The following is a 21,213-nucleotide window of genomic DNA, read 5'->3' on the forward strand; positions in this document are numbered from 1 at the left end:
TGCCCACGGGGACCATCCCGATTCTGGTGGAACCGCCCGCAGGCTCCACTGGACTCTGCTCTAGGCGGGCGGGCACCTTGCCCGGGGTCTGCCTGATCCGGACACCCCTGACTCTCCCAGGGGCCTGGCCCAGCCCTGCCCCATCGCAGCCCACACCCCAAGACTCCAGAGCCGTGTCCACAGCCGCCTGCTCTCACGCCCCTTCTCCCACACTCCAAACAGGCATTTTGAACCTATTTTGAATCCAAAAGTAGGAGCGAATGCTCCAAATTCAATAACCAGCTTAGCAAATTCTGATCCGAGCCTGCAGGTCTTTAAAGTTTCAAACATCAGCCCAGCCAAACTTGAAGTGTCCGTCTGCATAACCATTTCATGTTGAATCAGGGAATCAGGAGAAATGAGAGCTATTAGTCTGCAGGATTCAATTGTTAACTTTACAAAACAAGGACTTCATTTCAAAATCTCATTTAACGATCTGACTTCCATCCTGGCCCGTTTCGTTGCATTTATTAGATTTCTGAGATAGCTTGCAAGATCAGACTCAATAGACAGAATAGAAATTCCGCCAAATAAGATTTTAGCCTTTGATACTGAGAGAGTCAGTTAGGCGGACGTACAAACGAGCCTCCCACTCGCAGCTCCAGGCACCTGGCAGAGCCGAGGTGGGTCCCACCCCGCCTCGAACCCGGATGGACAAGTCTGACACGTAAACCTGGTTCCACGTGGCTTCTCACTGCGCGTGAGAGCTGGCTCAGTGGCACCTCTGGGGGCCTGGCGTTCCTCGTGTGTGAAGGAGACCCGTGTTGTAAGCACCTCAGCACAGCCCGGGCCGCAGCGGTTTCTCGATGCCTGAGGGCTGAAAGGAAACAGAACCCACATCAGCCTGCATGAGCGGTAGAAGAAAGAGCAATCAGTGCCCCTGCCATTGGGGGGAGGGCCCTGTGGGCACCCAAGCATGGAGACCGGGGGGCAGAAGACGTGGGGGCACATGCGCACTCAGGTGGGAGACCCTGTGTGCCCGCCCCAGGACAGCCTGGAGGTGCCCGTCCTCACACCCACCCCCCGCACAGCTGTGTGACCTGGGACAAGTTACTTGACCTCTCTGTGCATTACCAGAGCGAGTCAGGAGGAACAATGTGGAAACCCCACCTGGCACTGCCAACGTGCACGGGTGCTCTTTGAGGCCTGCAGCCCTGGAAAGCTGGCACCGGTGTTGGGGAGGGGGCCACCCAGGGTAGTCCCCTTGCCCGGTAGAAGGCCATTGCGTACAGCTCCTCTCTGTGGGAACTGGGGCCAGGAGAGGAGGAGGAGGCAGAGGAGAGCCCAGGAAACCCCGGGAGGGGCCGGCAGCTGGCCTTTCGCTGCCTGCGTCACTGGGGAACCCCGGGAACAATGGGGCACAGGTGGTGATGCGCGGCCGCAGGGTCCGGTCCTCACCCTCCCACAGATGCCATCTTCACCGTGAGTGGCTCAGGCAAGAAGCAACGCCCCGAAAGTAGAAACTCACATGGGGCTGTTTCCCGAGACCACAGCACACGAAGGCGCCTGTCCTGAGTCCAGCCACTGTGATGCCAGCAGCACCACCGTGGGGCCCACGCCCTGCGCACCTGCTGCAGGAGAGGCCCGGCCGGGCTGGCGGTGCTGCTTCTGTGGGAACCCGGCCTGAGGCCTCAGAGCAGCCGCCTGAAGACCGTGTTTCCCGGGAAGAGGATGCGGGTTACAGGTCGTCCTGCGGCCGCGCCCCCTCCTCATGGAGAGCAGGTGGGGTGGAGGTGCCTGCTGCAGCCACATGGTCACCTGAGAGTCTCCCAGGCCTCGACATGAGTCTCCGCGACCACAGGCTGTGACGGCCGGGACCTGCAGGGGCCTGAGCTGCGCACGTAGCCGACTGCCCATCCCCTCTCCCCGGCCCCGTGTACCTGCAGCAGAAGCGCTCACAGGAGAGGGGATCTGCCCAGAGTGTGCTGAGGGGCTGGAGCTGACAAGGTCTCCTTCCCGAGTGCGGAGGGCAGGGCCTGCCGGTGGCAGCGTCAGGCACAGCTCGGCTTTGAACTTGAGGCAGATTCCTGTTTTAATGTGATCAGCTCCTTCCTTTCTTTTTTCCTTTCTGATTATGAAATGCTTTACACTTGATCTTGGCCAAAAGGCTGAGAAGTGATACTACGATGTGTGTTAGAAATTAGACACTGAAATATGCAGGTGCAGGCCGGGAGGAAAGCAGACATGTCCCCTCATTGGGGTGAAGGCTACTCACGTGTTTCCTGAGGAGGAGCCGTGTCTGCTCCTGACTTGATCTCATGTGAGGCGTGTGGCCCTCAGCCTGTGCGGGGCTGTGTCGGTGTGAGGTGTGGACGCCTCGGCAGTAAACCCAAGGACTGGCCTGTGGCTCTGTCTTTTCACATCTGGGATTCTGTCCGGTTCTGATATCCACGTGCTGCTTTATTTCACAGAAACGCCTCTGGAAGCTTTTCTCCGCCCCTGAGCTCTAGAACTGCCTGACAGGGGGCACGCCCGCGTTCCTAAGAACCTGGTGTGTTTCATGGGGCACCCTGGGCAAGGGGGCTCTCGGGGGTTAGCTCTTGAGACCCTGTGCACATCGGATCCACGTCTGGTACACAGGAGTCTCGATACTGTTCTCTCTTCCCAAATGCTCTGAATTCATCCCGTTTCCTTAAGGTTATCTTCCCTTTCTCACTTGTATTTCATTCCTTTATTGTACTCACTTTTATTGGTTCATAGGGTCATCGCTTGGGTTAATTGATCTTTGCTGTTGATTTAATTAAATTATACACTCAGCTTTGCAAATTCCTTCTTTGTGCTCTTAGTTTGCATGTGCAGGCACGTGTGGGTGCAGGTGTGTGCATGTGTGATGCACACGTGGGTGCAGGCATGTGTGTGTGTGATGCACATCTGCGTGTGTGCATTTTTCCTGCCTGCTTGAGTTGAGTACATACATAGTTTACTCATTGGTTGTTGCTCCATAACATATGCTGGAAATGCCAGTGTGAACCGTGTGGTATGAAGATAAGTGCCTGCTCATCTGCTAATGTTTCCAGTTCAGCTTTCATGTTACAAAATAAGTGGTCTCCTCTCCTTTTTCTTTCCACTCTTTCACAGTTCTCATTATATGACCTAGTCTATAAAGCTATGTTTTGCTCAGGTTTCCACTGACATGCACATGTAAAGTTTTTCACGATGTTTCTACATGATCATTAATACGTAGCTTGGAAATGACCGGGTAGTTTTCACTCACTCGGAGGAGGCTGGTGGGGACCAGGAGGTATCGGGTGTCTTCATCCATCACCTACGGGGCTTGTTCTGCTTTTAATAGATGTGAATCCATTTCTTTCCTGGATACAATTTATTTTTAAATATATGGATCTATGTCTAATCCAGGAACTTCTCTTAAGTGGTATCTTCCAATACTTCCCTGTTCCCTGCTCCGGCCTCTGAGGGGGACACTGGCCATGTGTGTCCTGGCTGACCTCCACATGGTCACCGCCCACAGCTGGGCCTCACTCCTCTCTCCTCTCCTCGAGCTGCCGAGCCCACCCCGCCGCCCTCCATGGATCTATGGCTCTTTGTAGCTTCACCTTTCCTTCCCCGTTTCTGGCCTCAACTCCCAGCCTCTCGTTTGCCTTCGTGCATCACTTAGCGCTTTCACTGGGCTTTTCCCACGAGCTCACTTGGTGTGGAGACCACCAGGTCCCAGCCGATCTGTCCTCGGTCTGACCTTCACATCCTTCTCCGTGGCAGCTGGTGATGACCCCTCCCTGCAGTGCGTTCACCCAGGCCGGGTGATGCGTCCCTCCGACGGCCACTTCTCCCCCAGGGCCCCCGCTTTGCATGAGGGAGCCCTTCCCAGGAGAGTTTAGAAGCGTCTGAGAGCAGGCGCTTCCCCGGGGAGACACTCACAGCCACCAGGCGTGTGCCATGACAACTCTCGGCTGCAACTCTCTCTGGATCCGGGGAAGCCACCACTGGGAGGTGTCGGCACGGGGCCCAGCTCCCTTCCTGTCCGTGTGCACCTGATGTGTGGCTCCAGGTGTGAGCCACCGACAGCCCCTCCCCCGGCTGCCACATCAGCAGCTGTGGACAAAGATGGCTTTCCTTCAAGCCTGGTCCCAAGCTCTGTGGTGTGGGGTCCAGGCAGGTTCCATCCACTCTTTTGTTCTAGTACCTTTTCTTCCAGACCAGGGTCTCTGTGGGCCCTCTGTGCGCCCCGGACGTGGCGTGTCCTCTCCGCCTCGGGCCTAATTTTCACTGCTGGGCCGCCAGTGGATCCCGCTCATGTTCTGGGTCACAGCTATTTCTCGGGGCCTCCGAATGGAGCCCACTCTGTCCTCAGTCTTCTTGCGGATTCCAGCTTTAGTCAGACATTCCTGTCCTCATGTGGAGCCGGAAGTCCCATCGCACATGTCACACCGACCCTCAGTTCTGCCAGAGCACCTCTCGCACGGCTGTCACCCACGCTCCCGGGACAGGCATGCACACGGGATGCACTATCTCCCACTTCCTCTGAGACTTACACAGTGAAGAGAACGGATACACCCCTTTTCATGTGCTTACCCCTGCAGCCTGGTCATCAGAAGCCCCCAGCGAAGGGCTGCCTTCTGCCCCGGCCTCAGCCTGTGGCGCGTCCTGGGGCGGCTGCGCTGGGAGAGGGACGGGGAGGCGGGCGGACAGACTGTCGATCTTCAGCAGCAGCTCATCCAGCAGGTCTGCAAACTCATCCAGGGAGGGGTTCTGGAGGGAGGAAAAGAGACTAGTCCGGCCTCCAGGAGCCGAATCCCCCTCATTCTCTGAAGCCTTTCATGGCACTGACATTAGGTGGTATGTGCTGTGTTAAGAGCGCATGGGACCCACATCTCTGTGCCCTCACGCACTGCATCATCCACAGGCGTGCGCAGACCCTCACGTTGTACAAAGCGTGCACACCTGTCCCTCATTCAGCACATCACACAGGTGTGCATCTAGGCCAGTGGTTCTCAACCGTGGCTGCACATTAGAATCACCTGGGAATCTTCTTAAAATCCCGATTTCTGGGCCTCATCCTCCGGAAATTCTGTTTCTTTGTTACTAACGTTGTGGCCCCACCCCACAGCAAAGAAACAGAATTTCTGGAGGACGAGGCCCAGAAATCAGGATTTTAAAAAGATTCCCAGGTGATTCTAATGTGCAGCCAAGTTGAGAACCACTGATCTAAGTGCTAAGGTTCAGACACCCACATGAAGGACTGTAAAGTGGACTTGGAGGCAGTCATCTACGGAAAGTGCGACAAGCAGCGAAGCCCACACACGCCCACTGCCACCACGCGTGCGGCTGGCTCTGAGCTGCCCTGGGCGGCGCCAGAACGCCAGCCCTCGTAGCAGATGGGCCCAGTGTGCACACACCTGCTTTGTTCTGTTTGACTCGGGTCGGGAGGCCGACACTCAGTGGCTAAAAGGACAGAATAGGGGGTGTGCGATGGGGAGAATCCCAACGCCCCCCTTGCCGACCCTGCAGGGTCATTTGAGGATAGAGGAGTTAGTGGGGGAGCCTGGGCTTGTGAACAGTGATGCCTTTAGAACTGTCAGTAAAGGCCTGTGGCTTTGCAGGGATATTGGTGCAGAGTCACAGTCTCGCTTTGATAACTAAAAGCAAATTTCTGCATCGAAACCGTCGGCTTGGACGGGCTCACTGATGCAAGCCCGGAGCTTACGTGGTGCGTGGCCGGCGCAGCCTCCTCCGGCGGCCGCCTCTCCAGCCCCAGCGCAGAGCAGGCCGCCCCCCACACATAGGCCATCACGTCTGCAAGTCTCACAAGAGATTGGCTTTGAAAAGATTTTCGTTTGGGAACAAAAGCCATGAGGGAACCTCTGAGCTGGAAAAAATGAAAAAATAAAGACAAACTTCATGTTATTAAGCAAAAAATAGCTTTGTGAATTTGTTCAACTGTAAATGGAGGTCATATCTGATATTTTATTTCCTGTCCATAAGGCAGCAGTTGTGTAGCAAAAAAGTCAGGCAGCTCTCTCATGAACTGAGCCAAATTGCAGCAAGATTCCGAACTGGACCTGCGTTTCCACAGGCAAGATCCGCGTCTGCGTTTTGGCTCCCCCTAGCGGGCCGCACGGGCTGTGTGTGACCCCGCCCCACTGCGCTCCTGCCTGGAGACAGAAAGGGCCCCGCAGGAGGACACAGCTTGCCCTTGTTACACAAACGAGCCAGCGAAGGTCCCTGCAAATTGGTCCTGGGTGGTTTGTTTCCCGCTGCAGGCTGAGACCTGCTAGCTCAAAAGCTGGCGTGCACACTGGATCGTGTAAGAGCACAGACAGCAGCATTTTGGCCCTTGGGAGCTGCTTTGTGTCCCACAAAACCTCACAGACAGCTGTCACCCCTGGAAAGACAGGGCCCTACAGGTATAAGCCCCAATGCTGCTGCCCTTGGGAGCTCTCCGACCTGGAGATTTCCTGTGTGTTGCTGGGCAACTTCCCACACACAAAACCCTCCCCAAGACTGCCCTCCCCTCCCCCCATGACACAGCCCTTGGAGTGTTTCAAGGTGTGAGGGACATAGGCACATGTGTACCTGTCACCATGGTGTCCACATGCAGTTGTGGGGGTTGGGTGGGCAGCTAGGGGTCTGGGTTGGTGTAGCCAGGGAAGCTCCTAGGGTGACCCCACACTGAACGCTGTCTTCTGAGACTCATAGGATTTACACATGGTGGGTGGAGGGGCAGGGCTACAGGGAGGCGGTGAGGTGAGGCGTGTGGCCCATGTGCCATCAGGCTCCAAGGGGCACTGTGACTGGTTGGACACAGAGCAGGTTCCCGGCACTGTCTTCATAGGAACACCTGGAGCAGTTTCTGAAAATCGGGGTGCTCAGCCCCACCGCTGAGAAAGGAGACAGCAAACCTGGGGAGGAACTAGAGAGGGCCAGGCTGAGAACCCGCAGACCAGGGTGCCAGAGCAGGCAGAGGGTGGGGTGGGGCGGGGCAGGCAGGGCAGGGTGGCGATAGCAGGAGGCCTACCTACATCTTCCTTTCAGGTGAGCAGTGAGAAATGGTTAATACAGGCGAGCTGAGCCACTGCAGGGACAGAGAACTGCTAAGGAAGCGTTGTGTTTACTGAGATGGGACTATCAGCTAATTTCCTGTATTTTTACTTGTAAGCTGTCAGCCCCAAGTAGGGGCGGCAAGGAAGGTCACGGGGAACCGTTGAAGGAGTTTAAGCCAGAGGCTGTGTGTGTGCAGGCATGTGTGTGCGCACGTGTGTGTGTATGTGTGTGTGCATGTGGTGCGTGTGACATGACTAGGTTTGCATGTGGCAGGTCAGCAGGAGGGTGGGACGCAGGGAGCCCTATTCCTAACTCAGCCCCGAGCCCAGAGAACATGTTCTGCGCAGCTGGCTGATGGGAGATACTCCAGGAGATGGGAAGATCGAGGTAACAGGACAAGGGGAAGCTTGCACGACCACAGTGAGATTCTGCCTGAAATCAGGTGGGAGAGAAGGGGTGTGGCTCAGGCTGGGAGGCTCCCTGGAAGAGGCAGCATCCTGGGGTGATTGGTCATCTTGTTGAAACTGTCTAGCCGACTGGACCAGGTTCAGCCCTGCCCAACGCAGGAGAGATGGGCCTCGGGAGTCATGACCGTGACATTTGGCCGGCAGAGGATGAAACGTCTGCTAACCCTGCCCTCAGAGTCCAGGCTGGGCACATACCATTCCTATCCACAGAGTGGTCACTGCTGCCAGGAGGGCTGTGCAGTGCCTAGCCGTGGCCTGCCCCTCTGCCTTGGAGAGGCCCGGGAACATGTCTCTTTGGCTGCTTCCTGGAAAACGGTGGGAGGCGTCTGCGAAGGTGCCCGATGAAGGAGCCATGGTAAGGAGTGGAATCCCACGCAGGTGGGCGTGGGCGGCCAGCACCAGGACCCCTGCCAGCTGCAGGGGAAAAGCCGCCACATTGACCTTCTGAGCATGGAGTCATGGGAGCCCCAGAATGTGGCGGGAGCTTCTAAATGCTTTAAAATAAGGAAAAGCCTGGAGGAGCCGTTTTCGGATAGTTGATCACATCATCTGGTATAAGACCTTGGCCCCGCCCCGGGCCTCCTGTGCCAGCTCCAGGTGCTCAGCCCAGGCACCCTTCTCCCCTGGTCCTCCTCCCACCAGCACCCCTCCTCCTTGCCATCTGCACCCCCAGCTGCTGGAGGCCATGCCTGCTGCCAGGGGCACCGGTGTCACTGTTTCTGCTCCTGGTGCCCCTCGAGGGCTCAGTAAAACAAGCCACTTAGGAAAGGAGGGGGAAGAGCAGTCTCGTGCAGAGTGTAGCTCAGTGACGTCCGTTGTCTGTGGTAACAGGCCAGGAACTTGGCCCGGACATACGCTGCTCCCTCATCCACCCACACAGGCACGAAGCAAGGAAGGTAAGAAGGCCACGCACCGCTCCTGCACCGAGCAAGCACCCAGGAGGTGGTGCTGACTACACACATAATAACAATAACACACCAGGGAGAGCCGGAGCAGAGCGTGTAAATGCCCTAACGCTATCCTGAGAGGAGAATTCTCACCCCTGGTGCGAGGACGCCCGCGAGGGAGCGGCGTGTGGCGAAGATGTAGGACGCCACTGCGCTGTGAGAGCCGAGCAGACGGAGGCATTTCAGGGTCAGGAGGAACGACAGGGTTCCCTGGAGCCACCTCGCCCTCTGCGGCAGAGAACACAGCAGCCACGTGTCACCCCGTTACTGGGCGCACAGCGTCATCACCCCTGCGGGCCGGGCACAAGGGAGGCGTGCCCTGGGGTGAGGAGCACCCAGCCACGCTGTGAGAGGGTGCGCGTGTCAGGCTGCAGAGGGAAGGCACAAGGGAGGAGCAACTAGAGTTAGAGCTTTTCGGAAGGGCCAGCTCCAAGTCTGATCTTGCAGCTCCATAGCGGTCAGGCCGCTCAGGCCCGGCGCTGCGAGTCGCAGCCTCAGGACCGAGTGGGGAAGGTCACCTCCACACAGCACGTGGAGAACTCAGTGCCCGCCCCCTACCCCCCGCCCCTGTGTGGGAATGAGCGCCTGATCGACAACATTCCTCACGCACGTTTATAACATTTAATCTTCATAAAACTAGAAGTGCCCCGATTTCTACCGATGGAGCCTGGGCTCCGGGAGAGGAGATGACAGAACAAGAGCCGCCTGGCTGAGCAACAGCAGGCCCAGGCCCACCTGTGTGGCCCCAACGCCCGTCCTACCTGATTCCATGACGCCATGGGACTGAGGTCCACAAAGCCCTGCAGGAGCCCCATGTGCAACTGGTTGGTCACCTCCCCGGCCAGGGAGAGCAGGTGGCCGGAGGCTGCGTACCAGGCCAGGCCGGCCCCGGCGAGGGGCAGCTGCGGGGCAGAGAGAGACCGTCAGATGGGCTGCGGCCTGGGGGGCAGGGGATGATACTGCCTCGGCGCCTTCAGGCTTACGCCATGGGGACGGCCCTGCGCTGGCTGAGCGGATGCGCAGGCAGGCCCGGCATAGCTACGTCCGCTGCGCGTTGTGAGGGACACAGGGCCTACCTCCAGCCAGGCCCCACGTTTTTGCCAGTAGCCACGGACGCCCTTCTCAGCCAGGTGGAAGAGCTGGAGGCACAGGTGGGTCAGGGTGAGCGCCAGGAAGGCCAGCTGGAAGAGCGCGAAATAAGAGATGACAAAAGTCCTGTGAATTGTGTAGGAAGCTTGAAACCCCTGCCTACCCTCAGGAGTGGGCTCGATCCCAGCATGTTCTTGCCCGTGTGGAGCTCTGAGACACACGTGGTCTTCGCAGGCCCCCGGGCATTTGCACCTCTCCACCCACCAGCCTCAGAGACCCGCCCGCGGGCGACAGGGATGCATATGAGGTCGAGACAGGTGCCCTCATGGAAGCCCTGCCCTGTGAGAACTGCCCAGCACCCAGGGCGTCTCCTGCCCCCCCTGCCCACCCCCAATCCTTCCTCATGATGCTCAAGAGAGAGAGTGCTCATGAATTTGGAAAACATATGAAATGTATTAACAGAGTTTCCTTGGCCACGTCAAACCTTTGAAAGATCCTGCACATAAGAAATTTCTTAAAGTTCTGTTTATGATGATCTCACCTTGATGATTTCCCATCTACCATGACTTCACTCACCCCCTCACCCCCTCACCCCCTCACCCCCTCACCCCCTCACCCCCTCACCCCCTCACCCCCTCACCCCCTCACCCCCTCACCCCCTCACCCCCTCACCCCCTCACTCCCTGAGAGCAGCAGTGGCCCTGGCCTGTCTGAGGTCACGTGGCCTTGTAGGGCCCTGTGCACCTTCCAGTGAACACTTTAAAACTAAAAACGCCTCTTTGGGACCCCTACCTCCCTTTGGGGACAAGGGAGTGTGCTGCCACCACAGATCAGGGGCTGGGCCCCAGGACAAGAATGAGAACAGTAGCAGCCACGCCACAGAAGCTGGAATGTGTGTGGACAGCATTGGGTAACCCACAGCTAAGCTTCGAATACTCAGCTTTGGTTCACACAGGTGAGGGACGTCAGTGTCTGAGTTGAAGCCTGTGTGAGGCACAGGTCATGGCCGCCTGAGTGAGCCCTGGACAGGGCCTGGGCTTCAGTCCTAAGCCCCCACATGGCATCTGTACCCTGAGAGCTGGTTCCCCTGGGGGTCTTCCTGTCCTGTGCCCACACCAGCGGGCATGGCAGGGGTCTGTGGAGGGCACGTGGGGCACGTGTGTTCCACGGGTGGCCGAGAGGCCGGTGAGCTCACCTGGGGAAGAAGCAGGTGGTACCTTGGGGCTGGGTCACTGTGGAAGACGGTGACCGACTCCACGAGGGGGGAAAGGGCGAGGCCCCCGGCCGGGAGCAGCGTCGCATGCAGGGACACACGGGAGAAGAGGCGGGTGGGGGCGTTGTAGAGGACGAAGTGCACAGACATGGCCCTGGTGCGGTGATCCACCCAGCGGTGAGCCCTGAGGCCAGTCAGCACTGCGTGGGCTGTGGACCTACAGAGCGTGCAAGTCAGAGGGGGGAAGCCGTGCAGGGAGGCTTCCAGCCCAGGCCCTGCCGGCCCCTGCTGTGGCCCGGCATTCACAGGACTGCACGGGCGGCTGTCTGTGTCCTCTGACTCCTCACTGCCCACTGCCTCTCTCTCCTTGCCCGGGTGGGACCCCAGGCTGAGGAGACCCTGGAGAAGGGCAGCCCTCCCTGTCCCAGGGGCCCACTTGGGAGAGATCGCCATCTCTCGCCCCAGGCCGTGGGAGCGATGGACAGGCAAGTGTGGACGACTTGGACCCCCAATCATACTGACCTTGTCCTGCCCAGGCTGAGCTCACAGTGCTCCCTGCAGGCTGTGGGGTCACTTGGGGCCACTCTTTGGGTCTCTGCATTGATCACAGAGGGGGTTTCAGAGCCTCCAACTTTGGGGTGACACGTAGGTAGGGAGTCTTCGGGGAGCACGGAGAGCGGCCTGGGAAGCTGCAGAGCCAACCAGAACCAGAGCAGGAGTCAGAGTCGCTTCCACGTCTGCCCTCACCCTGGGGTGTCTGGCCAGGCCGTGCGGGCACATGCTGACCTCAAACATGGCCCGAGCCCCTCAGTCCCCTCCGTGGCCCCCAGCTCCCACCTGAGCCCAGGACCCGACCCCTCAGGAAAGGCTACACCTGGGGTGACCCCATTCTGAGCTGGGACGTCAGTGAGTTTCCATCACCAGCGATGCAGGGGCGTGCCATCCTCATCCCCCTCCCGTCAGGACAAGGTAGGTGACATTCCAGTTTGAGATGGAAGCACCTGGATTTGCAGGACCAGGAGGGAGGCCACTCGGGGAGGAGTTGGGCCAGAGGAGAGGGAGGTGAAGGCGGTCGCCCCGCCCCCCAGGCCAATGCCCACGATTCATCACAGCTAGAGATGGCGCCAAGGGCCTGGGTTTCCTGCCCATGGGTTGCTGAGACTTTTCACATTCCTCGTGTTTTTAGAAGTAAAAAGAAAGAGCATCTGGCCTTGTCTCTTCTTACCTCACATGAAGGGCCAGGAGAAAGTTTTATTTGCTTAAGGACTGCCGGCCCTATGAGGTAGCATGTTCCTCCGAGAGCTCCAGGCTGTGGGAAGGAGGACATGGCCGCACTGTGAGCCTGGCACCCTCCCCCAGCACAGCCACACGGGGAGCCTGCACACCCTCACCCAGCACAGCCACCTGGTGAGCCCGGCACCCTCACCCAGCACAGCCACCTGGTGAGCCCGGCACCCTCACCCAGCACAGCCACCTGGTGAGCCCGGCACCCTCACCCAGCACAGCCACCTGGTGAGCCCGGCACCCTCACCCAGCACAGCCACCTGGTGAGCCCGGCACCCTCACCCAGCACAGCCACCTGGTGAGCCCGGCACCCTCACCCAGCACAGCCACCTGGTGAGCCCGGCACCCTCACCCAGCACAGCCACCTGGTGAGCCCGGCACCCTCACCCAGCACAGCCACCTGGTGAGCCCGGCACCCTCACCCAGCACAGCCACCTGGTGAGCCCGGCACCCTCACCCAGCACAGCCACCTGGTGAGCCCGGCACCCTCACCCAGCACAGCCACCTGGTGAGCCCGGCACCCTCACCCAGCACAGCCACCTGGTGAGCCCGGCACCCTCACCCAGCACAGCCACCTGGTGAGCCCGGCACCCTCACCCAGCACAGCCACCTGGTGAGCCCGGCACCCTCACCCAGCACAGCCACCTGGTGAGCCCGGCACCCTCACCCAGCACAGCCACCTGGTGAGCCCGGCACCCTCACCCAGCACAGCCACCTGGTGAGCCCGGCACCCTCACCCAGCACAGCCACCTGGTGAGCCCGGCACCCTCACCCAGCACAGCCACCTGGTGAGCCCGGCACCCTCACCCAGCACAGCCACCTGGTGAGCCCGGCACCCTCACCCAGCACAGCCACCTGGTGAGCCCGGCACCCTCACCCAGCACAGCCACCTGGTGAGCCCGGCACCCTCACCCAGCACAGCCACCTGGTGAGCCCGGCACCCTCACCCAGCACAGCCACACGGTGAGCCTGGCACCCTCACCCAGCACATCATTCTGGACCTACGCGTGGTTGCCACAACCCCGCCCACTGCAGTGGTGGAGCAGAGGGAAGCCCACCTGAGCACTGGGCACGCTGACCGGGTACACGCCATCCAGCAGGGTGGTCAGGCTCCAGTCCCACCAGGCATCCACGCTGCTTAGGCTGCCGGAGGAGCTCCTGGCACCTCTTAACGCAAGAGCAGAAACAAAAAGTCACTCTGTAACAGAGATGGCAGGCAGTCTGGTCTGCGGGAGCTAAGCGGAAGCCATCTGCAGCATGAGGCACAGGGCCCTGGAGTGCCTGGCCCTTGAGCGGCAGCGAGAGGACAGGACAGGACAGTGGACTCGTTCCTGGTGGCTCACCCGCTCAGTCACCCTCTGAACCTGCGCCACTGGGGAGGACCGCCGCCTGCCCGGCCCTCTTCTGGGCGTTGGGGACACGGACAATCAGATCCCTGTCCTGTCAAATCCCACGTCCCAAACACATAAGCCAAACACATCAGTGACAAACATCAGGGAGAGAAAACAGCGAGAGACACCGGCGTGGGCCGTGGGCCGTGGGCCGTGGGCAGGGGAACCTTAGTCTGAGCAGCCAGGAACTTAGACGTTTCAGCAGAGAGTGAAGGCGATGGAGGTGCCCACAGGGACGTCTGAGGGGACACAGGCACAGGCCAAGATGGGCATGTGGCAGGGGTGACGGGAGGGCAAGGAGGCCACTGAACGGGGGCCGAGCCAGAGTGGGACCCGCAGATAGAGACATGGTGCTCTCTACACCACCACCCGCTGGCCATGGCTTCTCCTCCCTCGCAGCCCGCAGACCAGAGCAGCAGACCCAGCTCTGACGGCTGAGGTCAGATGAGGCACACAGCCAGGCGCACACGGCACATAGGGAGGGTCAACAAGCCTAGCGTGCTGCCTCCCAGTGAGCTACTGACCGTGAGGTAGCCGTCTGCTGCCCCTCCCCGCAGGGAGCTGACTCCAGGACACTGAGCGCTCAGACCACGAAACCCGTCAGCTCAGCCGAGACACCGCTGAGCAGAGCCTGGCCATCGTGACAAACGCGGGCCACGCACGAGGAAAGGAGACAGAGCAACATGGAGCTTGTGGCAGGTCAGTGACATGTCACCAATGTGTGGACTCAGAGGAGGGCAGGGCGGGCCACCTCCCTCCCCATCATGGCCTTTACCGCTCACAGCTTCCTGCGTTTCCAGAGCCCAGGCTCCCCCTGCTGCATTTCCAGAGCCCAGGCTCCCCCTGACCCCCTCCCCTCCCCCCTGCACGGGCTCCTGGGCCAGCTGTGTGCCACCCTGAGCGGCTGGAGGCCCCAGAGTGAGCTTCCCAGGTCCCGGAGGCCACCTAAATGATCACTTTGTTGAGCACATGGTGCCACCTGCTGGCAGGAACTGTGACTAACCAACCGTGAACACGGCTCCGGGCCCACCTGGTGAAGGTGTTCCGGATGGCGTGGCTGAGAGAGTGCTCATCCCGGGGGGAAGTCACGTGGGTTATAAGCAGGTGTAGGAGCAGCATGAGGACGGACATGCAGGTGTCCCTGTAAGACAGACATTGGGAATGGCGTGTTCACAGGCCGCTGTGCAGACCAGCCGACCGTTTCCAGTGGACGCTTTTGTGTCAGGGTGAGGCCTGTGAGGAGGCTCATGTTTTGCATATTGGCATCCAAGTTCCCCAGCGCCAGCCTCAGAATGAACTGCCTTTGTGCTTTTGTCAAAGACCCGCTGGGCACCCGTGTGGGTCTATTTCCGGGCTCTGTCCTGCTGGTCTCGGGTCCAGGGCTTTAGGCCCAGCCTTGAGGTCGGGCCAGGCAGCCTCTGACTGCCCTTTGCCAGGGTGGCTCTGGCCAGGCCAGCCCCTTGCTTCCCGCACACGTTCGGAATCAGTCTGTCGGCATCTACAAGCTCAGCTTGCAGGTTTGGGTTGAGACGGCACTGACTACACTGGAAAGATCTGACACGGGGCCAGGCCGCACGTCCGGCCATGAACGCAGCGTCTCTCCCTTGCTCCAGAGCTGAGCTCTCCTCTCAGGTCTTGTGGTTTTCAGATCCAAACTCCGCGCTTTCTTCCACCCGGGGCTGAGCGCTCTGTTTCCCGAGTGCCGTGTCAGTGGCTTCGCTGTTTCAACCTCCGGTTCCCACTGCCCGTGGCTGAGATGGGAACCCGCCTGGGCTCCCGCCGACTGGATCCTGTGACCCTTCGGGCCCCCGTGCTAGTGAATCCCAGGTGCCTTTCTCAGGACCGTTTGGGGTTTTCTGTGTAGACTATGCACGCCACCTGCCAACAGGCTTTTTATTCTTCCTTTCAATTCTATAAGCTTTCTGCTCTTTTCCTTGCCCACGGCCCGGCTGGGACTTCCGGGGAGGGGCAGTAGGAGCCGGGCTTCCACCTGAACAAGCACTCACTGTCCCAGCAGGTGTGAGGGTAGGTGGGGTCACACAGGCCCCCTATGAGTGTGGGGACATTCCCTTCTAGTCCTACTTTGCAGAGAGGTTTTCTCGTTTTGTTTTCATGGAGCATTGACTGTGTCAAATGCTTTCTGTACGTCTACCGAGAAGCTCACGTGACTTGTCTTGTTGGATCCGTTCAGACGGTGAACCAAGTCAACTCCTTCTTGTGTCTCTCACCCACAGGGAGCGCCGCGTCCGTCTCCGCTGGTCTCTGTGCCGGTCTCTCCGCCTCCCCGAGGCGTGCGGGGTGCTGTCCCTGGGAACCGTGAGCGGGCACGGAGCCTGACCACATTCGGACCCGGCTGAGTGGGGAGGGCACCCTGCAGGGGACGTGTTTGCTGCCAGGAGACACTTGACGTCTGGTCCTTCTTTTTCTTCCTTTATGTTGGTCGCTGTGACAATCGATGTTTAGGCCCATGAATTCATCAAAGGCTGCCCATGGTCAGGTGGGGCTCTGTCGCTTCCTGTAGGGCTGTGGCAGGTCCATAGGGAAAAAGGGCCAGTGAGTCTGCCACCACTTCCCAGGCCTGGAGTCCATGGAAAGACGGCCGAGCCTCCGTTGTGTTTGCTAACTGGTCCCGGGGGTGGCATCCGGTGCCCTCATGGCTGCCCCCTCCAGCGTGTGGGTGTCGGGGATTCCCACGTGCTTCACAAACGGCACCAGCAAGATGAGAGGGAGAGCAGGCGATGCCTGGAAGTCAGAGAAAGATCCGCTGCCAAGTGCACGAGGCTCCCCACAGCCGTCCAGCCCCACCCACAACCAGGTGGGGGTGTCTTCCGGAGAAAGGTGTCAGAGGCCACGCTGGGGAGGCTTACCAGGCACAGGCTTCCTAACTTTTGGGTTTTATCTAAAAAGCATCGTGTCGATGTTGCGCTGAGCTCCCCAACATCTTTAACAGGCAGAGGTTTGAGAACATTGCCCCGGCTCCATCCGCGTCCCAGGTAGAGGTGTTTATCTTATGGCTCCAGCACAGTGTGTGACCTGCCTGCTCACCACCAGCTCCTGCAGAGCCCGGTCACTCCAGCTTCTTGGCCTCCTGTAGACTGGGGCGCACGGCGGTGGCTCTGGGCCAGCGAGGCGTCCCCCTTCATTCCCCCTCCCAGATGCTGGCAGGCTGCTCTGGACAAGAGCACGGGACCTCCACCCACCTCAGCACTGCCCGGGTGCGCGTCTGTCTCCGCATCCTCTCCCGCGTGGCCCTGAGCCACGCTGTGCACGGTGGACGCGCCCTGCGCAGGCGACGAGCTCGGTGTCGCTCAGCCAAGACCTGTGAGGAGGAGAGGGCTGTGGGCCTGGGGCTGCAGAGCAAGGGGGTGAGGCCTAAGTGCCCGCCAAGCCCAGGAGGATAGGGTCACTGCCTTTGCACTTGGCCTGGGGTTTGCTGGGCAGCTGCCTGGGAGGCAGGAGACTGTTCTCACTCTGTCCCGTCACCATGACCTCGCTGGCAGGGCCCCGACACAGTCTCGGTCACATCCAGCTACAGGGCAGCTCGCTTCCAGAGCTCAAAGTGGGGAAAGCCATTTTAAAGTGTGCTCGTGCCCGGCCGGCGTGGCTCAGTGGTTGAACATAGACCTATGAACCAGGAGTCACGGTTCGATTCCCAGTCAGGGCACATGCCCAGGTTGTGGGCTCCATCTCCAGTGTGGAGCGTGCAGGAGGCAGCCGATCCATGATTCTCTCTCATCACTGATGTTTCCATCTCTCTCTCCCTCTTGCTTCCTCTCTCTGAAATCAATAAAAATATATTTAAAATAAATAAAGTGCATTCTTAGCAAGAAATGACCTTTGCTTTCCATGGTCACAGCTCCCGACCAGTCATTCCACATGAGCACACGAGGCCCACGCAGGCCATGAGCACTCCCCGTGGTGCGGGCACACCTCTCTCCTCTTTGTCATCCACGCGGCCGGGACAGTGCTGTGCACGTCGGGAGCAGCTGGTCTAGAAGGAAGCAGGAGGCAGGGAGGAGGTTTCTGTGAGCCCACTGACGTGCAAAAGGCCTCAGCTTCTCCAGAGTCACAGCCAAAGATCAGTCCTCCTCTGCTTCAGTGTCAAATAAGCTGGTTTTCTCGTGGTCTGGCTCTTTCGGGATCTGGGTGAAGGTAAGGGAGCTCTAGAACTAGAACGCCCCAGAGGTCTCTAAAGGTGCAGCCAAATTTGGATTCAGAATGGGATTCAGACACGCACGCCGAGGCCACAGCAAGCTCTAAGCTCAGTGACCCTGCAGGCCCCAGACCCATCCTCACTCTCTCAACCACGCCTGGGCCGCGGGGACGGCTGCAGCAGGGCGTATGGGACGCGTGGGTGCAGGACAGCCCCGCCAGGCCTGTGCCTAGGCCCTCGGTGGCCTCCTGTAAAGACTCAGTGAAGAAGCTCTCGTCGTCTCTCCTTTTCCAAGCGAAGCCCAGAGCCACCAGGCCCACCTGCAGGGACAGGGACAGTGCAGTCATGACGCCCTGTCTGTGCCCCACGGAGCCGGCCTGCTCCCCGGTCAGGACCCCGGGCTCAGTTCCCCTGCCTTCACTGCCGCCCGCCTGCTGCCAGCACGGCCTCCCTAAGGCTGATGTCCTCCGGAGCCCTGGGCGCCAAGGGCCGTGTGAGACCGACAGCCACCACTGTCAGCCCTGCCTCCCGCCGCTCACCAGGCTGCGACATGGCAGGGACACGTCCCCACACGCAGGCACCATCCCCTCCCGGCCCGATGGTGGACGCGACTCCCACGCCGAGGGCTGCTCACCATGAAGGGCTGGGTGACGAAGACACAGCAGGTCACGGAGATGGTCAGCAGGCACAGCCACTGCCCGCACTGTGTGGGGCTGAACCTGCCGGGAGACATGCCATCACCTCCTGTCTGTGCTCAGGGCCCGGCTGGACCATCCCCCCATGACAGGGGACTGATGAAGGTGGGGCGCTGGGCAAGGGGCAATGGGCGGGCCTGTTTTTCTGCCCAACAAAGGGGAGTGAGTCTCCTCCTGCTCAGAGGGGTCGCCAGCCACCCTGAAGCTGCTCAGTGGAGAGAAAGGAGATCCCACACAGGCGGCGATGGCGATGGAGATGGAGATGGAGATGGAGATGGAGATGGAGATGGAGATGGAGATGGAGATGGAGATGGAGATGGAGATGGAGATGGAGATGGAGATGGAGATGGAGATGGAGATGGAGATGGAGATGGAGATGATGGAGGTGGAGGTGGAGTGGGGATGGGGATGGGGATGGAGATGGAGATGGAGATGGATGCGGGGTGAGGGGGCAATAACAGTAATAACAGCTTCACATCTGCTGAGTGGAGCAGGCCCATCCCTGAGCTAACAGGGTCGCTGAGGATGGCCTCTGCTCCCCTAACCCCGAGAGGCACCATCCGCTGGGACTCTCGTGGTTTAGGACGTGGCCCTTGGAGCCATGACGAATGACCCTGGAGTTGCAGGCGATGGACCGAGCTGCCGGGGACCGGCGGAGCAGGTGTGGGGAGCACAGCATCACCCCTACGACACATGCTCTGCTTCCTCTCCAACGTGTGCGCTTCCTCCATCGTCAGATGACTGCTAAGGGCATGCTCTTCGCCCTGTCAGAGCTCAGCAGCCGGTTCCCTCCCACTTTGGGGAGGGTCCTGCGACCTCTCCTATCATGGGAGCAGCGAACTCCCGTGGGGTTTGCACAGGGACTCTTCGCCCCGGGGGATGGGGGAGCCGTGAGGACTGAGACAGCCAGAGTCACTTCTGGGCCCCACCTTACAAGTTCCCCAAACCCAGGGGTTTCCATATGGACAGTGGACTTGGCGTCCAAAGACTGAGAATGTTTCACAGCTCACCTGTATCCCAGAAACACCGTCCCCACGCCACAGGCCACAGAGACCATCCCGCAAATGGCCCACGCTGCAGAGCGCAACCACGGCCACAGCGCCCTTGGCCATGGGGTTGTGACGTGTCCTTCGAACGCACGGCTGGGGACTAAGGAAGAGAAGACAGAGGCCAGCCTGTGAGCAGCCCTCATCGTGTCCAACCACACCCAGTGTGGTCACTGATTTTGTGTCACCTGACTGGCTCACAGGGTGCCGAGCTCCCACGCCACACCCCAATTCTCCCAACGGCCAATGCAGGACGGGTAGGAAGGGGCCAGGCGTGGCACACCCACCACCCACGTCACCTTGTAAACCGGGAATGCAGTCTCTCTTCTCTCTCAGAGCCCACTGGCCAAGCTCAGCCCCACAGGCCTCCAGCTCAGGGGGTGGCTGGGCGGCCCCATCGCCGCTGGCTGCGCTCTGGGCCTGGGCTCCCCCACAGAGAACGGCTGGTGCGCTTCGCTAAAGAAGACCAGGTGAGGGTGAGGTTGTGCCCTAGGAACGTTGTGCCCTCCACAGCAACTCCCTTGTGAGCCTCTCGGGAGGGCATGGCCTGGCCAACCTCAACATGCCTCAGGCTGGGATGGATTCTGGGGGAGGCGCAGGGCAGCCCCAGGGGATGACAGGACACTGACTACTAACAGGTCCCTTGAAGCCGAGAGCGAGTGTGTACCTGCCCCTGGGTGGCCGTGTTCGGGCAAAAGGATAGGGAGCCAGCCTGGTGTGGGGACAGGGCAGTGGAGGCAAGAGCAGCCAGAACACAGGCCTGGGGATGAGTGCCAGGCTCAGGGGCGGGCTCTGAGCAAGGACTTGAGTCCAGAGAGCACAGGAGCCACACCTGACACGCTGCCATGGACAAGAGTCCACTGAAGCTACAGAGGCTGAGACCTGGATGGCGGTACCCAGCACAGTCAGTGCCTCATGTCCCCTCACTCCCTCCGCTGCCCAGCATCTCTTCCACGGACCTGCCCACCCCGCCCTCGCCCTCGCCCTGCACTGGGCCTGGGGCCTTTGTCCCCCACAGGACCCATATGTACTCATGGCTCCTCACACCCTTCCCACCCTGAGCCTGGCCGTCTGTGGCTCCCAGGGCAGGCAGGGCTGCGCTCAGTGGGGCCATAGGCCTCCTTCAGGTTGAGGACACATTCAGGACGGTGCCCCAGGGCTTGCCCAGAACAGGGACGCGCAGATGGGACCGGGCACCTGGCTGAGCCTGAAGAGCAGCGACAAGAGCTGCGCCCCCGGAGAAGCCAGGAGGGTGCACAGGAAGCCCGTCCAGAAGGACCCGAGGGGAACGCGAGCCGGGCCGACACTTGGCGGGAGCTGCAGGGACAACAGAGAAACGTCCCCCCAAGTCAGTGCGACCCAGAGTGCGGTCATTTGTCATCATGATGCAGTTCATATGAGCAGGTGCATCATGGGTAAGCACATGGGCAGTCCATGTGAGTGCGCGTGTCGTACTTCACGGAGTTCTCTCTCCCTGAACCTCGGACTCCCATGCAGGAGTGAAAAAAGAAATCACCGGAAACGCTGCTTTTCTCCCGCACAACCCTCTGGACGGAACAAACGTTTGCCCTTGGCGCCAGGCACCACAGGCAAAGCTGGCTGAATCCTCGCTAGAATCTGACAAGAAGCCATCAATCCCCAACGCGTCCCCAACATAAAAGCAGAGGGAAGATCAGACAACTGTCCGCCTTGGAGGGGGAGCCACCCTCAGGTTCCGGGCCGTGGCCAGTGTCACCGGTGGGTGGACACAGCTGTCCCCTCATGCTGCTCAGTGAGAACCCTACCACCTGCTCACATATCCCACACTCACTCTTTTCAAAGAAGAACCTGCTGACTCACAACTGTGACAGTGACCCCTGAGCCCTGGTGCCCTCTGTGGAACCCCCCCCC

The 21,213-nt window shown here is 59.9% G+C and overlaps 1 protein-coding gene across 1 annotated transcript in view; it reads right to left on the bottom strand.

Annotated features, from left to right (window-relative positions):
- Nucleotides 1–438: 438 nt before the first annotated feature.
- The window catches only part of LOC102760855 (polycystic kidney disease protein 1-like 1), a gene marked incomplete at its 5' end in the record, with an annotated part of 66,382 nt that continues 45,607 nt past the window's right edge, over nt 439–21,213 (bottom strand). Inside the window, 18 exons of the mRNA XM_015568213.1 lie at nt 439–856; nt 4,570–4,746; nt 5,702–5,863; nt 7,701–7,919; nt 8,546–8,680; nt 9,214–9,354; nt 9,529–9,633; nt 10,737–10,971; nt 11,277–11,443; nt 11,980–12,063; nt 13,097–13,205; nt 14,460–14,570; nt 16,630–16,748; nt 17,726–17,902; nt 18,217–18,301; nt 19,288–19,426; nt 19,623–19,779; nt 20,521–20,640. Of these exons, the coding sequence (XP_015423699.1) occupies nt 815–856; nt 4,570–4,746; nt 5,702–5,863; nt 7,701–7,919; nt 8,546–8,680; nt 9,214–9,354; nt 9,529–9,633; nt 10,737–10,971; nt 11,277–11,443; nt 11,980–12,063; nt 13,097–13,205; nt 14,460–14,570; nt 16,630–16,748; nt 17,726–17,902; nt 18,217–18,301; nt 19,288–19,426; nt 19,623–19,779; nt 20,521–20,640 (2,484 nt within the window). The remainder of the gene's footprint in view (nt 857–4,569; nt 4,747–5,701; nt 5,864–7,700; nt 7,920–8,545; nt 8,681–9,213; nt 9,355–9,528; nt 9,634–10,736; nt 10,972–11,276; nt 11,444–11,979; nt 12,064–13,096; nt 13,206–14,459; nt 14,571–16,629; nt 16,749–17,725; nt 17,903–18,216; nt 18,302–19,287; nt 19,427–19,622; nt 19,780–20,520; nt 20,641–21,213) is intronic.

This window comes from Myotis davidii, unplaced genomic scaffold (genome assembly GCF_000327345.1).
Source record: "Myotis davidii unplaced genomic scaffold, ASM32734v1 scaffold1364, whole genome shotgun sequence".
NCBI classification, from domain to species: domain Eukaryota; kingdom Metazoa; phylum Chordata; class Mammalia; order Chiroptera; family Vespertilionidae; genus Myotis; species Myotis davidii.